The sequence below is a fragment of the Phyllobates terribilis genome, unplaced genomic scaffold, assembly GCF_046119375.1.
Source record: "Phyllobates terribilis strain yellow unplaced genomic scaffold, ASM4611937v1 Scaffold_8__6_contigs__length_399053987, whole genome shotgun sequence".
NCBI classification, from domain to species: domain Eukaryota; kingdom Metazoa; phylum Chordata; class Amphibia; order Anura; family Dendrobatidae; genus Phyllobates; species Phyllobates terribilis.
The window spans coordinates 128,005,757-128,025,545 of record NW_027362768.1 but is presented as its reverse complement, the minus strand read 5'-3'; the positions used below and the strand labels follow the sequence as shown (position 1 = coordinate 128,025,545).

General features: G+C 40.8%; 1 protein-coding gene across 1 annotated transcript in view; it reads right to left on the bottom strand.

Moving 5' to 3' along the window:
- The window catches only part of LHX4 (LIM homeobox 4), an 87,615-nt gene that overhangs the window by 53,422 nt on the left and 14,404 nt on the right, over positions 1-19,789 (bottom strand). The window contains exon 2 of the mRNA XM_073642605.1: positions 16,462-16,633. Coding sequence (XP_073498706.1) covers positions 16,462-16,633 — 172 coding nt within the window. The remainder of the gene's footprint in view (positions 1-16,461; positions 16,634-19,789) is intronic.

The following is a 19,789-nucleotide window of genomic DNA, read 5'->3' as shown; positions in this document are numbered from 1 at the left end:
AATCTATGGGGTATTGTCAATAGGAAGGAAAATGAAGACTTCCTGGACAGAAAAGAAGCGTCACTACTGGTCACGGAAAGTCAAGGAAGCATCAGAGAACCTCCAGAGGCAGACAAGTGGAGGCAAGTGACCAAAAGAAGCAAGAAGACCATGGAGACACCACCAACTACACAACTGAGAAACAGATTCCAAGGACTTGTGGAGGACGAAGATGGCACACCTAAGGATGAGGAACTACCAGCAAGCAAAAAAGAAAAGAGCACCCAGAAACACCCAGAAGCAACAAGAAAAAGGACAGCCAAGAAGGGAAGAAGAGTGGTGGTGGTGGGAGACTCAATACTGAGAGGAACAGAAGCAGCTATCTGCAGACCGGACATAACCGCAAGAGAAGTATGCTGCCTCCCAGGGGCGAAGATCAAGGATGTTACCGATAGGATACCGAAGCTCATCAGTTCCAAGGATGTCCACCCATTTCTTCTGATACATGTTGGCACCAATGACACGGCAAAGAAGGACCTACCGACAATCTGCAAGGACTTTGAAGCATTGGGGAAGAAAGTAAAAGAACTGGATGCGCAGGTAGTTTTTTCTTCTATCCTTCCAGTAGACGGGCATGGCGTCAGGAGATGGAACAGGATCCTTGATGTGAACAACTGGCTGAGACGATGGTGCAGACAACAAGGATTTGGATTCCTGGACCACGGTGTGAATTACCTCTATGACGGACTCCTTGCCAGAGACGGACTACACCTCAACAAACCCGGGAAACACACATTCGCCAGGAGACTCGCAACACTCATCAGGAGGGCGTTAAACTAGAAGAAGAGGGGATGGGAAGAAAAACGCCGGACATGAACATGCAACCAGAGAACATACTAATGAAAGATATGAAGTGCGACAAAGAAGGTCCAAGACAAGAAACTTGGAAGGGATGTAAGAAAATTTCCAATACAATCCACAGGGAGAAGATTGGAACAAAACAAAATCGTGTAAACTGCGTGCTAGCAAATGCCAGGAGCCTGACAAACAAGATGGATGAACTGGAAGCAGAAATATCTACAGGTAACTATGACATAGTGGGAATAACCGAGACATGGTTAGATGAAAGCTATGACTGGGCAGTTAACTTACAGGGTTACAGTCTGTTTAGAAGGGATCGAAGAAGTCGGAAAGGGGGTTGAGTCTGTCTATATGTAAAGACGAGTCTAAAGCCTACAATACGGGAGGATGTATGGGAGGGAAATGAGGAGGTCGAGTCCTTATGGGTGGAGATACATGGGGCAAAAAACAATAATAAAATTATCATAGGAGTCTGTTATAAACCACCAAATATAGCAGAAGCCACGGAAAGTCTATTAATGAGACAAATAGACGAAGTAGCAAAAAATAACGAGGTGATTATTATGGGGGACTTCAACTACCCCGATATAGACTGGGAAACCGAAAGCTGTAGATCTCAGAAAGGAAACAGGTTTCTGTCAATTATCAAAGACAATTATTTGTCACAACTTGTGCAGGAACCAACTAGAGGGACGGCCCTTTTAGACTTAATATTAACTAACAGGCCAGACAGAATAACTGAGGTGCAGGTCGGGGGGCACCTGGGAAATAGTGACCACAACATTATACAATTCCACATGTGCTTCAGTAGGTGCCCAGCAAGGGAGTCACAAAAACACTGAACTTCAGGAGGGCAAAGTTTGATCAGCTAAGAGATGCCCTTCACCTTATAGACTGGGATAGTATCTTTAGTAATAGGAGCACGGATAGAAAATGGGAAATTTTCAAAACAGTCCTACATAGTCACTGTAGAAGGTACATACCTTATGGGAATAAAAGGGCTAGGAATAGGAGGAAGCCAATGTGGCTAAATAAGGAAGTCAAGAGGGCAATGAAAAACAAAAAAAGGGCTTTCGGTAAACTTAAACAAGAAGGCAGCGAGGAAGCGCTAATATCTTATAGGGAAAAAAACAAAATCTGTAAGAAACAAATAAGAATAGCAAAAGAGGAGACAGAGAGACTAATTGCCAAGGAAAGTAAAACGAATCCCAAACTGTTCTTTAACTATATAAACAGTAAAAGGATTAAAACTGATGGAGTTGGCCCATTGAAAAATAACCTGGGTAAAATCATAGAGGGCGATGAGGGTAAAGCAAACCTACTCAATAGCTTCTTCTCCACTGTTTTCACAAAAGAAAACAATTTATCAGAGGAAATGCAGAGTGATAAAGTAAACCCTCCGCTAAATATCACCCACCTAACCCAGGAGGAAGTTCAGAAACGCCTAAATAATATCAAAATAGACAAGTCACCAGGCCCAGATGACATACACCCCCGGGTACTAAAAGAATTAAGTAATCTGATAGACAGGCCGCTGTATCTTATATTCAAGCACTCTTTATGGACAGGGACTGTCCCACTAGACTGGCGCCAAGCAAATGTGGTACCAATATTCAAAAAGGGGTCTAAAAGTGACCCTGGGAACTATAGACCAGTCAGCTTAACGTCTGTTGTGGGTAAATTGTTTGAAGGATTTCTTAGAGATGCTATTGTAGAATATCTTAATGATAATTACTGTCTAACTCCATATCAACATGGATTCATGAGGGATCGCTCCTGCCAAACAAACCTGATGGCCTTCTACGAGGAGGTGAGCTCACAGCTGGACCGGGGAGAGTCAGTGGATGTTGTATACCTTGACTTCTCCAAAGCGTTTGATACCGTGCCACACAAAAGGTTGGTATATAAAATGAGAATGCTTGGTCTGGGGGATAATGTGTGCAAGTGGGTAAATAGCTGGCTGAGTGATAGAAAGCAGAGGGTGGTTATCAATGGAGTAAGCTCAGGGTGTGTCAGGGTTACTAGCGGGGTGCCTCAAGGGTCTGTCTTGGGCCCTATATTATTTAATATATTTATTAATGATCTAGTGGAAGGGTTGCATAGTAAAATAGCAATATTTGCAGATGATACTAAACTTTGTAAAGTAGTTAATACAGATGAGGATAGGGCACAGCTACAGGAGGATTTAGATAAATTGGGGAGTTGGGCCAAAAAATGGCAAATGGGGTTCAATGCCGATAAATGTAAGGTCATGCACATGGGAAAGAAAAACAGCAGTCACCCATACATATTAAATGGGAAACCGTTGGGGAAATCTGACATGGAGAAGGACCTGGGCGTCTTGGTTAATAGCAAATTAAATTGGAGTGCCCAGGGTCAGGCAGCAGCTGCGAAGGCAAATAGAGTCATGGCATGCATCAGAAGAGGAATAGGGGCATATGATGAGAACATTGTTCTTCCTCTGTATAAAGCGCTGGTAAGGCCGCACTTAGAATATTGTGCACAGTTCTGGGCTCCGGTGCTCAGGAAAGACATATTGGAGCTAGAGAGGGTACAAAGGAGGGCGACTAAGGTAATAAAGGGAATGGAGGGACTAGTATACCCAGAGAGGTTGTCAAAATTAGGCCTATTTACATTGGAAAAGAGAAAGCTTAGGGGAGACCTCATAAACATGTATAAATACATCAGGGGGCAGTACAGAGATCTCTCCCATGACCTGTTTATACCAAGGATGGTGACAAACACGAGGGGGCACACTATGCGTCTGGAGGAAAGGAGGTTCCTGCACCAGCATAGAAGGGGATTCTTTACGGTCAGAGCCGTGAGACTCTGGAACTCTCTGGGAGAGGAAGTGGTGATTGTTATGTTCTGCTACCAGAGCTAAGGAAAGAGAGGAGATCTGTCCCTACGATAGAACTCAGCTTAATCCCTACGATGTAACAGGGGACCTGATCCTGCGATCAGACCTGCTAAAGTCCTAAGCTAGTCTGTACGGAGACCTATAGATGTGGGGAAGGAATCCCTACAAGTACTAAGGACTGGGAGGAAAATGGGACACCTCCTAACAGAAATAGTAGCAGACAGACGAACAAACAAAATATATAGAACATAGAGGTCCGTAGACCAAGCAAACTAACAGAGTTAGATACAGAGCACAGGCTAGCTAGAAAGTAGTTAAACAATGAAGTCCAGCAAAGCCAGAAGGGCGGAGCAGGATTAAATAGGCCAACAAGGTCATGTGACCAGCAAAGGAAAAAACCTAAGAGCAAGGTTCTAACAGTACCCCCCCTTCTAAGAGGATCCTCCGGATCCCCTAGGACCAGGCTTATCAGGAAATCTCCTGTGAAACGCTCTGATAAGTCTGGACGCGGAAACATCATCCGACCTCACCCAAGAGTTATCCTCGGGTCCGAAACCTTTCCAGGCCACAAGATACTGCAAACTACCTCTATACCGTCTAGAGTTAAGGATGCGAGAAATTTCATATTCCCCGTCCTCCACCACCAGGGGAACAGAGGCAGAGGCGTCACAATCTGATACAACAGCTTTTTTCAACAGAGAGACATGAAATACCGGATTAATTCTCCAGGAGGTAGGAACCTCCAACCTAACAGCAGATTGGTTGACAACCTGAAGCACCTTAAAGGGCCCTACAAACTTGGGACCCAATTTCTTAGAAGGAATCCTCAACCGCAGATTCCTAGAGGACAACCAAACCATGTCACCAACAGCGAACATAACCTCCTGTCGTTTCCTATCAAAGTAGTCTTTAGATTTTCTGTTGGCCTCCTGAAGATTACCACGCACATCCGTCCAAACTCTCTCCAAATCACCGGAAAAATTCTCCTCCTCAGGCACGGCAGATCCCAACTTGGAGAACGACCCAAACAACGGATGTCTCCCAGAACAACAAAAAAAAGGCGAACAACCAGCAGAAGAAGATGTATGATTGTTCAGAGCAAATTCAGCAAGTGGCAGAAACTCAGACCACCCCTCTTGATTGTCTGCCACAAAACAACGCAAGAACTGCTCAACATCCTGGTTTTTCCTTTCTGTCTGGCCATTAGATTCAGGATGATATCCTGACGAGAACGACAAATGAACTCCCAACCTGTCACAAAAGGCACGCCAAAAACGAGCCACGAACTGAGGACCTCTATCAGAAACAATGTCAGTAGGAACGCCATGAAGTCTGACAATTTCCTTGACAAAGGCCTTAGCGAGAGTTTTAGCGCAGGGCAGTTTGACGAAGGGAACCAAGTGACACATCTTGCTAAAACGGTCCACGACCACCCAGATGACAGTAAAACCCTCAGAGGGGGGAAGGTCAGTTATAAAGTCCATAGCCAAATGTGTCCAAGGAGCACTGGGAACCTCCAAAGGACAAAGCAACCCCGCAGCAGGAGTATGTGAGGACTTAGATCTAGCACATATAGTACATTGGCGCACCCACTTAATGACTTCCTTCTGCCATCCAGGCCACCAAAAACTGCGACCCACCAGTCTCTTGGTCTCAGAGATTCCGGGATGACCTGCCAACCGAGATTCGTGACACTCAACAAACAAATCTCTCCTAAAGGTCCCAGGCACAAACAACCTCCCATGAGGAGTGTTAGATGGGGCATTCTCCTGTGCTTTAAGAATCTCATCTTCCAAAACGGAGTCCAAAGCAGCTATCACAACACCTTCTTGTAAAATGTTCTCCTCTTTCTCAGCACCGACTATGGGAGAAAAACTGCGAGACAAGGCATCCGCCTTAACATTCTTAGTACCAGGGATGTAAGTAACGGAGAAATTAAACCACGAGAAAAACAGTGCCCACCTAGCCTGACGGGCATTCAGGCGCTTGGCAGCATCAAGATATATTAGATTTTTATGATCCGTAAGAACCTGAACGGGAAATTCCGCACCTTCCAAGAAGTGGCGCCAGTGTTCAAATGCGAGTTTAATAGCCAATAATTCCCGATTACCAATATCGTAATTCAGTTCAGTCTCCGAAAATTTTTTTGAAAAAAAGGCACAGGGATGTAATCCATCCCCGTTATCCTGAGACAATACTGCGCCAACCCCCACAGAGGAAGCATCAACCTCAACCAAAAACGGCTTAGTCACATCAGGCTGCATAAGGATGGGAGCAGAGGTGAACCTCTCCTTGAGATACACAAAAGCTTCAATGGCCTCAGAAGACCACTGAACCGCATCAGCACCTTTCCTGGTGAGATCGGTCAGAGGTTTGACAATACTAGAAAAATTTTTTATGAATTTTCTGTAATAATTGGCGAAACCCAAAAACCTCTGTATCGATTTCAAACCAATAGGCCTAGGCCATTCCTGTACAGCTTGAACTTTAACCGGGTCCATCTCAAAACCTTCGCTGGAGATAATGTAGCCCAAAAAACTAATTCTCTGTACAGCGAACTCACATTTCTCCAGCTTAGCAAAAAGCGAATTGTCCATCAATAACTGTAATACCTCACGTACGCTCCGCCAATGAGACTCCAGATCCGGCGAATAAATCAAAATGTCATCCAAATACACAACCACATTTTTGCCGATCAAAGGTCTAAGGATGTCATTAATAAGATTCTGAAAAAATGCAGGAGCATTAGTAAGACCAAAAGGCATAACCAGATTCTCAAAATGACCCACAGGAGTGTTAAAAGCAGTCTTCCATTCGTCACCCTCCTTCAAGCGCAACAGATTGTATGCCCCCTTAAGGTCGATTTTAGAGAACCACTTGGCCCCCATTAACTGGTTAAACAGATCAGGAATCAATGGCAGTGGGTAAGGATTGCGTACAGTAATTTTGTTAATCTCACGAAAATCCAGACAAGGACGTAAACCGCCGTCCTTTTTTTTTACAAAAAAAAATCCAACCGCCACAGGAGACTTAGAGGGCCTAATGTGACCGGCGGCCAAGCTTGTCTGTATGTATTCCTCCAAAGCCTTTCTCTCAGGAATAGTAAGGTTAAATAAACGACTTTTAGGAAGAGTCGCTCCAGGGACAAATTCAATAGAACAATCATAGTCTCTATGGGGAGGCAAAACCTGCGATTCCTTCTCAGAAAAAACTCTCCAAAAATCCTGAATAGGAACAGGCAATTCTCCCCTATCCAAAGCTGCAATACGCCCGTTACAACACTTGTCATAACATTTATGGCTCCAGGATTTAATTTCACTGGTAGACCAATCCAGTACAAGATTGTGAAATTTTAACCAGGGCAATCCCAATATTACTGGAGAAGGCAAGTTATTCAACACTACCAAATCCAATTTCTCATGGTGAACACCATTAATAGTGAGAGGAAATTCACAGACCTTGAGAGTAATATTCTTCAAAGGGGAACCATCAACAGAAACCACAGCAATGGGGGATGATAAAGGTTTGGGTTTTAAATTGAGTCTTTCCAAGAATCCCCCATCAATAACATTCAGAGTAGACCCACAATCAACAAACACCCGAAATTCCATTAATTTTTCCTAAGCAATCGTGGAAGCAGCTAAAAATACACCCTTGGAATTTAAACAGGCAATACGGGCATGACTGACCATTTTTTTTTCTTTCTTGATACGAAGCTCACAGTCTTTAATTAAATGACCAGATTTTCCGCAATAGAAACACAAGCCTTCAGAAAATCTGCGATCTTTTTCTTGAGAGCGAGGTGCCATCGCTCCAATCTCCATCGATTCACCACTGTTAGTACACACATTCTCATAACCAGAAACTGACATAGCAGAGGATTTGCTCTCATTAACCCTTGCACGCAGTCTCCTATCCACCCGTATAGCTAATTGCATAGCCTGTTGCAAATCTTCAGGTGTAGGATAAGCAATTAGCAGGTCTTTAACCCTTTCACTGAGCCCAGCAAGAAATAGACTTTTCAGAGCAGAATCGTTCCACCCTGTTTGAGTAGACCATCGACGGAAATGAGTACAATATTTTTCCACATTACCTGATCCCTGTCTCAAACGTCTTAACTCAGTCTCAGCTGATGAGACACGGTCAGGATCATCATATAATAGTCCCAAGGCAGAAAAAAACCTATCCACTGAACTGAAGCATGTATCACTAGGTTGCAAAGAAAAGGCCCACTCCTGAGGCTCTTTGCGCAAAAGTGACATTATAAACCCTATGCGCTGGGAATCATCCCCAGAGGACTTGGGTCTCAAACGAAAATACAATAAGCAAGAATTTTTAAATGAAAAAAATTCTCGGTGTTCACCAAAAAATAAATCCGGCAAACGTACCTTAGGCTCCAAGAAATGTGCTCCAGGACAGTTACTCACGTGTTGACGGAGCTCAGTCACCTCCAAAGAGAGTCCCTGCAGGTGTTTAGCCAAATCCAGAACCGACACCATGATGGAACAGAAAAAATCTTTCCTTAGAGCATTTGCTGGGCTGGACTTACTGTTATGTTCTGCTACCAGAGCTAAGGAAAGAGAGGAGATCTGTCCCTACGATAGAACTCAGCTTACTCCCTACGATGTAACAGGGGACCTGATCCTGCGATCAGACCTGCTAAAGTCCTAAGCTAGTCTGTACGGAGACCTATAGATGTGGGGAAGGAATCCCTACAAGTACTAAGGACTGGGAGGAAAATGGGACACCTCCTAACAGAAATAGTAGCAGACAGACGAACAAACAAAATATATAGAACATAGAGGTCCGTAGACCAAGCAAACTAACAGAGTTAGATACAGAGCACAGGCTAGCTAGAAAGTAGTTAAACAATGAAGTCCAGCAAAGCCAGAAGGGCGGAGCAGGATTAAATAGGCCAACAAGGTCATGTGACCAGCAAAGGAAAAAACCTAAGAGCAAGGTTCTAACAGTGATGTCCAACTCACTTAAAGAGTTCAAGAGAGGCCTGGACGCCTTTCTTGAGAACAATAAAATTACATCTTATGCTTAGTTAATTAATCCAGGGATTTAATCTGACTGCCAGATTGGTGTCGGGAAGTGAATTTTTACTCAATTATGTAAATTGGCCTATACCGCATGGTTTTTTGTTGCCTTCCCCTGGATCAACGCTGCGGAATAGCTGCAGTGCACAAGAAATAGGCTGAACTGGATGGACGCTTGTCTTTTTTCGGCCTTATAAATTATGTAACTATGTAACTATCTATGTAACTATGAGAGACACCAGACCCAACAATGCAGACGAGCTGAAGGCTTCTATCAAAGCAACCTGGGCTTCCATAACACCTCAGCAGTGCCACAGGCTGATCGCCTCCATGCCACGCCGCATTGATGCAGTAACTGAAGCAAAAGGAGCCCCGACCAAGTATTGAGGGCATTTACTGAACATACATTTCAGTAGGCCAACATTTCGGATTTTAAAAACATTTTTCAAGCTGTTATAAAGTATTCTAATTTACTGAGATAATGACTTTTGTTTTTTTCATCGTCTGTAAGCCGTAATCATTAACATTAACAGAAATAAACACTTGAAATAGATCACTCTGTTTGTAATGACTCTATATAATATATGAGTTTCACTTTTTGTATTGAAGAACTGAAATGAATTAACTTTCTGATGATATTCTAATTTTGTGAGATGCACCTGTATATGTCCAATGTCCATATCTCAAAACAGGAAAGAGAGCAGCTTCCATAAATGCACAGGAAATAGAATACAATAGTCTGCAATCAGAAATACAGAATATAAAAAATTATCATATAGGGAAAATATATATTCTTGTACCGTGTTAGCCAGTAGATAGAAAAATATTTAGATTTGAGAGTCCTCAATGGTTGATACCCTTTAATGGCTAACTGAAAAGATGGTAACAAATTGCAAGCTTTCGAGACTACTCAGGTCTCTTCATCAGGCATAGTATACCACAAAATCTGAAGAGTCACATATTTATACACAATAAGACACACAAAAAATGCAATAGGTAAGACAGGTGATGAAAAGCAGAGTCATTATGGAAGAGATAAACAGTTCTGGCTATAAATATTTTAGCAGTTAATAGATAAGGAGTGTGAAGGTTTTGTTGTCCTGTGACTAGGTCCAGTGTTGTGATGGCCTCACAGGTCTGAGAGTCTGAGGAGCACATTCCTTAGTTGATGTAGAATGACATAAATCCATGCGACACATTCATTCCTGCTCTGAAAGTGTTAAAGGTCACCATCAGTTTATATTCTGAGATTCTTCTTTCTCTTTGAGATTTGAAGTTACCTTTTAATACCAGTAATTTCATGTCTTTTATGCTGTGATCAGGGGAACAAAAATGCCTGGCTACAGGCAGATCTATTCTTTTTTCTTTTATTGTGTGGCGATGATGATTCATCCTTGTTCTAAGTTTTTGCCCTGTCTCCCCTACATAAAGACCCCCAGCTGGACATTTGGTGCATATAATTAAGTACACTACATTAGATGTGATACTGCTGAACGTACCTGGGATCTTATAGTCCTGATGTGAATTGGGGATCTTTATCTTGTCTGTGGTCGTTATAAACGGATAGGTTTTACATTTTTTCTGGTTGCAAGGAAAGGTACCTGTAGCTGGTGGAGATGACAAGAAGCTTCTGACAATGATGCTTCTTAGATTTGGGGGCTGCCTGAAACACAGAAGTGGGGGGTTTGGAAATATAGATTGTAATCGGGCATCTTTTTGTAGTAAGGGTTGTAGTTTCCGTGCAGCTCTTCTTAGCGCCTCCAGATTTGGATTGTAGGTGACTACTAGAGGCACCCGGTTGTTTTCTTGTTTGGTTTTGTAATGTAGGAGATGATTCCTTGATATTCTGGTGGCTCTTGTAATCTGGTTCTCAATTGTTCTTGGATGGTAGCCCTGTTTCAAAAAGGTCTGGAAATTACTGGTATTACAAGGTAACTTCAAATCTCAAAGAGAAAGAAGAATCTCAGAATATAAACTGATGGTGACCTTTAACACTTTCAGAGCAGGAATGAATGTGTCGCATGGATTTATGTCATTCTACATCAACTAAGGAATGTGCTCCTCAGAATTGTAAGCCATCACAACACTGGACCTGGTCACAGGACAATAAAACCTTCACACTCCTTATCTATTAACTGCTAAAATATTTATAGCCAGAACTGTTTATCTCTTCCATAATAACTCTGCTTTTCATCACCTGTCTTACCTATTGCATTTTTTGTGTGTCTTATTGTGAATAAATATGTGACTCTTCAGATTTTGTGGTATACTATGCCTGATGAAGAGCCCTGAGTAGTCTTGAAAGCTTGCAATTTGTTACCATCTTTTCAGTTAGCCATTAAAAGGTATCAACCACTGAGGACTCTCAAATCTAAATATTTTTCTAAAAAATTATCATAATCTGGTTTCAATTAGTTTAAAAAGGGTATGTGACACATTCCCTTAAAGATAAATAAATTAAAATATAACTAAAAAGAGATATGTTAAATAGGATAGAGTAGAGTAGGGCCCTGCCAAAAGAGTCTACCTTGTCTTGGTTGGCAGGCTTAAAAAATCTTTTGGTCAAAACAAAAGCTGATGGCTATGTATGTGATATGGAGTTCAATGGGAACTATTAATGTGTCATTGGTGAGGCCGTGGTGCAGAAGTGGAATTTTTCCAAGAGTAGGCGGTGGGACTGTGGAAGGTTCGAGGGGTGGAGGCCGAGCTGGGGTGGAGCCTTGGCGGAGTGTTAAGGGGGCCCAAAAATGTTGACAGTATGGGGCCCTGAAATTCCTGGTGGGAGCCCTGGGTAACCATGAAGGAGCTGCAGAGTTCCCAAGCAGAGACTGGAGTATCTGTCCATACGATCACAATATGCCGTTTACTCCATGTAGGTGGCCTTTATGGAAAACTGGGCAGAAAAAATGTCTTTACTTACACACAAAAATTGTAAGGTTTGTTTTGAGTTTGCCGAAAGACATGTGGGAGACTCCCCAAATGTATGGAGGAAGGTGCTGTGGTCAAATGAGACCAAAATTGAACTTTCTGGCCACTAAGGTAAACACTATGTCTAGCGCCAAACAAACACAGCTCATCACCCCAAGAACACCATCCCCACAGTGTAACATGGTGGTGGCAACATCATGCTGTGGGATGTTTTTCGGCAGCAGGGACAGGGAAAATGGTCCGAGTCAAGGGGAAGATGGATGGCTCAAAATACAGGGATATTCTTGAGCAAAACCTGTGTCAGTGTTTTGAGACTGGGACAGAGATTCACCTTCCAACAAGACAAAGACCCAAAGCATACTGCTAAAGCAACACTCGAGGTGGCAATTGAGAAAATTGCAAGTTACTAATTTTTTTTATATTTTTTTTTTTTATAAAAACATTGCCAAATTAAAAAAAAAATACATGTAACACAAAAACCTGATTTGAACAATAGGTCTTTTTCTGATTCCTTATAAATGGTAAGTCTGACTTATTTAATAAAAATGTTATCATATTGCATTAAAATGATCTATGGATAATTACCAATATAAAAAAAGAGGTCTTCTTGGTACCTAATGTGCGATATTCCTGATGGATATGGAATGACCGTTTCCCGAGTTGCTTACTTTAAGAATACACATAGCTTTCCAGAGCCGAGCTGACATATTGTACTCACTAAGGACTGTCCTGAAGTGTCAGGGGCGAGATATTGTTTATACAGGAAGGTTACAGGAAGGTGCCTAAATAACAGTGCCGTAATTTGGTGGCTATGAATTTATTATCATTATTTTGCTTTGCTTATATAGCACCATCATGTTCTGCAGCTCTTTACAGACATTATCATCACTGTCCCCACTGAGGCTCACAATCTACATTCCCTATCAGTATGTCTTTGGAGTGTGGGAGGAAACTGGAGAACCCACACAAACATGGGGAGACCATACAAACTCCTTGCAGATGTTGTCCTTGGTGGATTAGAACCCAGGACCCCAGTGCTGCAAAGCTGCAGTGCTAACCACTGAGCCACCGTGCTGAAAATAATACACGATAAACAATACTAATAAATACCACTATACAGTTCTCAAATAGCAGCTCCATACTTAAAGAGGTTGTCCGGGACTTTTATTTTGATGGCCTACACTTAGGTCATCAATATCTGATGGTGGGGGTACGATACCCGGCACCTCAGCTGTTCTCGGTACCGCAGCCGGTGATCAGTTGCGGAGCTGCACAGTAGTGCCAATGGTATAGTGGCCACAGTTGGGTACTGCACATCCACCCCCTATCGATTAGAATAGGGACGGATTTGCAGTACCCAGCCAAAGTCACACTACATTTGGCGTAGGTGGCAGTTCCGCAACTGGGCACTAGTGGCCGCCACCACCACACTGCGAACGACTCACTGGAGGGAGTGCCGGGTTTCGCACCCCCACCAATCAGACATTGATGACCTATCCTAAGGATAACAAAGAAGGGAAGAAAAAAAGTTCCAGCACCAGGCGTCTCTTCTTTAAAATCTTCAATATTATATTTATATGTCAAGAATAAAATATCATATGGGGACACAGCCCCTAAACACCTGATGCGTTTCGAACAAAGTTCTTAATCATAGCCATATGAATAATACATAAAAACATCCTTATATATCTATCCCAATATGTGAAACCATGTACACCTGTTACTTGACGTGTTTAATTAACATTCATTAGAAATTTGAATCTAAGACAGTCTACCAAGAATTACGACGCCTACCTAGACCATTGCCTCCTTATCTATACAAAATAAGTTTATGAAAGACCTCTCCATTTTAAAAAAAATCCTTTTCTGATAATCTTTTAATAAAAATAGCTAATATCACTGCGATAATTAAGCCCTACAGGGAATCTCACCCCTAACTCTATTATCCAGTAAGCCTCACAACATCTCCAACTACATTCCCAATCTCCGCCTCGACCCGGCTTCCTTACTCTCTCTATACCTTTAACTCTAAGGGAGCTGATATCTCCATTATGGTTCTCTCGAAAATGTTTGGAAAGTCCCGACAATCCCCGTCGATTGGCAGTACTGTCAGGTTTGGCAGCCGTAATATGCTCCCCAATTCTTTTTTTAAGGTGTCTCACGGTGCACCCTATGTAGTTCTTATTGCACATCATACATGTCGCCATGTATACCACATGTGTAGTGTTGTAATTAACAAATGCTTGAATCAAATACTTCTTACCAGTCACGCTATTACAAAATTTATTTGTTCTCTCTATATGTCTACACAGAGTGCATTTCCTTCCCCCACACCTATAACACCATTTTTGTGTCAACCATGTAGGTTTCTTTTCTACACTAGCAAAAAGACTTGGGGATAAAATATTACCTAGTGTTCTGGCACTTTTGGGAACACAGCGATAGCCATTTTTCAAAATTTTAGCCAAAACCTCATCCTGATAGAGAATGGGAAAAAACGTATGCACTAGTGTGACAATGTTAAGGATAGGTCAACAATATAAAAGTCTTGGACAACCCCTTTAAGGTAAACTAATAACAAGGGTATATAATTAATATAAGGATTTTTTGGGGAGCATGTTATTTGGGGGGTCCCCATCAGCCAGTAAACACCCTACATAAAAACATAACTCTGCTAATGCTAAAATAATGCAGCACTAAACATAAAATTTATACTAAAAATTCCATAAAAATTGAGAATCACCACTAATAGATGACCACGAGGAACAAGTTATAGACCCATTAAACAGCCTTATGATCACAGCAGTATGTCTCCTCCAATATCAGGGGCTATAGGCATATTGACAAAAAATGCTTTACTCGTTATGACGCCTGCACCATTTACTCCATAATTTTTTGCATTTTCCTCTACATTATGCCCTATATAAGTATCTTTAGTCCATACACAATACAGTGGAGATAAAATGGTCTATGTAATAAAATAAGCAAATGGACAAAAAACACTTCCACCATGCGCAATGCAAGCGATACATACACAACCCGAGCATTATATATACACTGTAGGGTTCAAAATAATAGCAGTCCAATATGACTAACCAGATTAATCACTATTTTTGGTATAAATTATATTTCCACATGTGAAAGAATTTGCCAGTTGGTGCAGTAGATTCTAAGAAAACCACCAGACTCAGCATTCATGATCTACATGTTTTTGAGTCTGTGTATTTGAATAATTGTTAGGGGGTGTGTTCAAAATAATAGCAGTGTGGGGTTCAATTAGTGAGGTCAATAATTCTGTGAAGAAACAGGTGTGAATCAGGTGGCCCTTATTTAAGGGTGAAGCCAGCACATGTTGTACATGCATTTCTCCTTGAAAGCCTGAGAAATATTGGTCGTTCGAGACATTGTTCAGAAGAGCGTACTTTGATTAAAAAGTTGATTGGAGAGGGCAAAACTTATATAGAAATGCAGACAATGATAGGCTGTTTAGCTAAAATGATCTCCCATGATTTAAAATGGAAAGCAAAACCTGAGAGACGTGGAGGAAAACGGAAGACTACCATTCGAAAATATATTGAAGAATAGCCAGAATGGCAAAGGCTCAGCCAATGATCAGCTCCAGGATGATCACAGACAGTCTGAAGTTAATTGTGAGTACTGTGACAGTTAGAAGACGCCTGTGTGAAGCTAATCTGTTAGCAAGAAGTCCCCGCAAAGTCCCACTGGTAAAAAAAAGACATGTACTGAAGTGGATACAATTTGCCAAAGAACACATCAACTGGCCTAAAGAGAAATGGAGAAAGATTTTATGGACTGATGAAAGTAAAATTGTTCTTTCTGTGTCCAAGGGCCGCAGACAGTTCGTCAGATGACCCCCAAACTCTGCATTAAAGCCACAGTACACTCTGAAGACAGTGAAGTATGGTGGTGCAAGCATCATAATATGGGCATGTTTCTCTTACTGGTGCCGGACCTATTTCCTGCATACCAGGGATCATGGACCAGTTTGCATATATTAAAATACTTGAAGAGGTTATGTTGCCTTATGGTGAAGAGAATATGCCCTTGAAATGGGTGTTTCAACAAGAGAACAACCCTAAAAACACCAGTAAACGAGCAATATCTTGATTCCAGTCCAACAAAATTGAGGTTATGGAGTGGCCAGCCCAATCCCCGGACCTTAATCCGATAGAACACTTTTGCAGTGACATCAAAAATGCAGTTTCTGAGGCAAAGCCAACAAATGCCAAAAAAATTGTGGGATGTAGTCAAAGCATCCTGGTCTGGAATAACAGGTGACAGGTGCCAGAAGCTGGTTGACTCTATGCAACATAGATGTGAAGCAGTTCTAAAAAAACTGTGGGTAACAACTAAATATTAGGTTAGTGATTCACAGGAATGCTAAATCCTCAAGATGTATTGTGAGTTTGTAAAGACAAATGCAGACACTGCTATTTTTTAGAACAGCCCAATGTTCATTTTTTGTTATTTTCTGTAAAGTAGTTAAAATTATATACATTTCTCTTCATGTTTTGACTTAGAAAACAGTGTGCAATATTCCCAATGCATGGAAATAAATACTAGTATAAAGATTTTGTGCTTAACCCATGTTTTTGAACACACTGCTACTATTTTGAACACTACTGTATATCTTTATTCTCAGAGCATTACAATTAGTAACATTTTAGGTCAAGGAATAAGTGGACAGTTTATAATAGAGTTTGACTTTTTCCATCCACTCCTGTATAAATTTTCACAAATACTGAAATGTAATTAAAGGTTTGGACTCACTTGAAGAAGTCGTCTTTACAGTAAACATTTCCAGCCCGAGAGAAGCAGCGTTCAGCCAGGGGTACCTGGCACTCACAACACTTAAGGCACGCACTGTGCCAGTGACGATCTAGAACCTTCAGGATGAATTTATCCAATATGTGCTCGTTACATCCTGAGCAGCGAGGGATCTCTGTGAAAATAAAGAGAAAAGACAAGAAGCCATAAATGAATAGGCAATAATACATCACTAGATTTACTGCAATTCTTCAAACTGTCAGTAAACAGATTTGCCCAAATAAATTTCCCAAACTGTTGCAACTTTATGCCCAAGAACTGATTTCCTGGACCTGGGCTTCTGATTAGTGGAGAGGGGGGAAAGTATTAGAATTTTTTAATCATTCTCATCTATGAAAACAAGATTAAGGCCACGGCCCCACTATCAGTATTCGGTCAGTATTTTTTCTCAGGAGTGGGAGCCAAAACCAGGAGTGGGTGATAAATGCAGAATTGGTGACTTGTTTCTATTATACCCTTTCTGTGATTGTTCCTCACCTGGTTTTGGCTCCCACTGCTGAGAAAAAATACTGACCGAATACTGACCAAATACTGATAGTAGGGCAGTGGCCTAATAGACAGACTCCTGTAGATATGCATGTCCGAGTGCATGGGACCCTACACCACTGATCTTCAACACCAATTCAAGAACTGAAAGTGTTGGGTGGAGGAGGGGTGCAGATTTATGTAGATTCATCCATAGTTCTGAACTTCTGTTAATATTTACACAATAAAGCTGGTCACAGATGTAAATATGAGAAAACCGATTCACAAAAAAATAAATCAAGGATCCCCTTGAAGAAGCAGTGTGCGAAACGCACATCGATGTGCAGTCATCTTTAGTGTTGGTCAAGGTAGTTAACTATTTATTAAATTACTGATCATGTATCCCCTTATATATAATCATTATTAGTTACTTATGCCTATGCACTCTAATGAAAGTATCTATATTTATTTAATTATGTTCAATATTATTATGTCCTTTGGGGAGATTCATGAATTAATTATTTATTGACCACATGATCTTGTTTCCTACTATACCCCTACGTAGTCTGCTTGCGTATTTGATATTTCCCTGATATACATATATATGTTTTTAATATGATGGAATATATGCTTTAAACAAATGTAATAAATAATGTATTTTACTCTTGTACAGTGGGTAAGGAAAGTATTCAGACCCCTTTAAATTTTTCACTCTTTGCTTCATTGCTGCCATTTGGTAAATTCTAAAAAGTTAATTTTTTTTCTCACTAAAGTACACTCTGCACCCCATCTTGACTGGAAAAAAACAGAAATGTAGAAATTTTTGCAAATTTATTAAAAAATAATTTACCAAATGGCTGCAACTAAACAAAGAGTGAAAAATTTAAAGGGGTCTGAATACTTTCTGTACCCACTGTATAAGTGTGATACCTTTCTTTTTAGGATTTATTACAGATGTAAATATTTAGCATTGATACAACCATTCTGCTATATGTATATGTCTATACAATAATGGACTGTACAGAAGTACCATAAACGCCAGGGGCGTAGCTATAGTGGGTACAGGGGTTGCAATCGCACCCGGGCCGTGGAGACTAGAGGGGCCCCAAAGATCCTTTTGCCCCATAGGAAAAGATTATTATTAAAGACCAGTGATAGTTGGGGGCCCTGTTGGGGATTTTACATTAGGACCCACAAGCTTCAGGTTATGCCACTGATAAACACATTAGGTATTAGGTCAGTATTAAGTCAGTGCCCACTTTCAGTGTTCATAGTCCTGTGAACTAATACCTTTGTATCAAGTATGTACCTAATTTAAAAATTATGCCCCAAGTTCACATCTCATAGGCTAGCCTGATAACTACAGTACAGACCAAAAGTTTGGACACACATTCTCATTTAAAGATTTTTCTGTATTTTCATGACTATGAAAATTGTACATTCACACTGAAGGCATCAAAACTATGAATTAACACATGTGGAATTATATACTTAACAAAAAAATGTGAAACAACTGAAAATATGTCTTATATTCTAGGTTCTTCAAAGTAGCCACCTTTTGCTTTGACTGCTTTGCACACTCTTGGCATTCTCTTGATGAGCTTCAAGAGGTAGTCACTGGAAATGGTTTTCACTTCACAGGTGTGCCCTGTCAGGTTTAATAAGTGGGATTTCTTGCCTTATAAATGGGGTTGGGACCATCAGTTGTGTTGTGCAGAAGTCTGGTGGATACACAGCTGATAGTCCTACTGAATAGACTGTTAGAATTTGTATTGCTTCCATTTTAATGGATCCGTTTTTTGCTTACTGGATCCATTTCAAATGGATGATTGCTTGAAAGTTCACAAGTCCAGTAATATATGCTGAATATTTATTTTTCCATCTCCAGTAAGCAAAAAACGGATCCTTTTCAAATGGAAGAAAACGGATGGCTGATTAAAGGATCCGTTTTCCATAGACTTCAATGTTAAAAAAATGGATCGAGTTGAAATCAGTTTTTTAAGCAGGATAAAAAAGTTGTGTCCGCACAACTTTTTTGCCAACTGACTGCTGGTGGATCCGTTCTAATGGATGATTACTGGACATGTGAACGTAACCTTAGACAAGAAAACGATCTACCAAACTATGTATAATACATTTTCTTAAGTTCTCCAAGATGCTGATTATTTTGATGTGATAGATGCAATATTTTTGTTACAATGTCTCTATTGATTACATAAGAAAAACATTATATGGACACCTTAATTTAACATATGTAACCTTGTAAAGACCCCTTTAGTTTAGAGTAAAATAAAGAAGAATAAGATATTGTGATAATATATTGAAAAATAACATATTAATTGTAATCTGCACCCTAATCTGCACCCACTTAGCTCCTCAAAAAAACTTCCATTTAGTAACCCAGAACAGACAACCTCGCAACATATTTTGGTAATTCTGGAAATGTTAATAACTAGAAGGAGGAGGGAGATACAAGTGTTACAAATTAAATTACAGAATTATTTCATTTTAGTGAAACACCTGAATGAGGGGATCCCGGGTGCAGACTGTCCCTTTAAATGGTGGCTGCATCTTTCAACCATCAGTCCATTTTTTTTTAAATCAGCCTTTTAATGGGATCCCCTGTACCTTGTACATCAAGCAACCATCTTCCCTACTTTTATCGGATACATTGTTTCATATAAACTACTTTAGAGTAATTATAGCAAATTCAATCTTTAACTGGCTGAACCAGAAATTTTGTAACAGTATTGCAGGAGATAAATCTTTTGAGATGACACATTGCCAATGAGTTCCTCACAGGTCC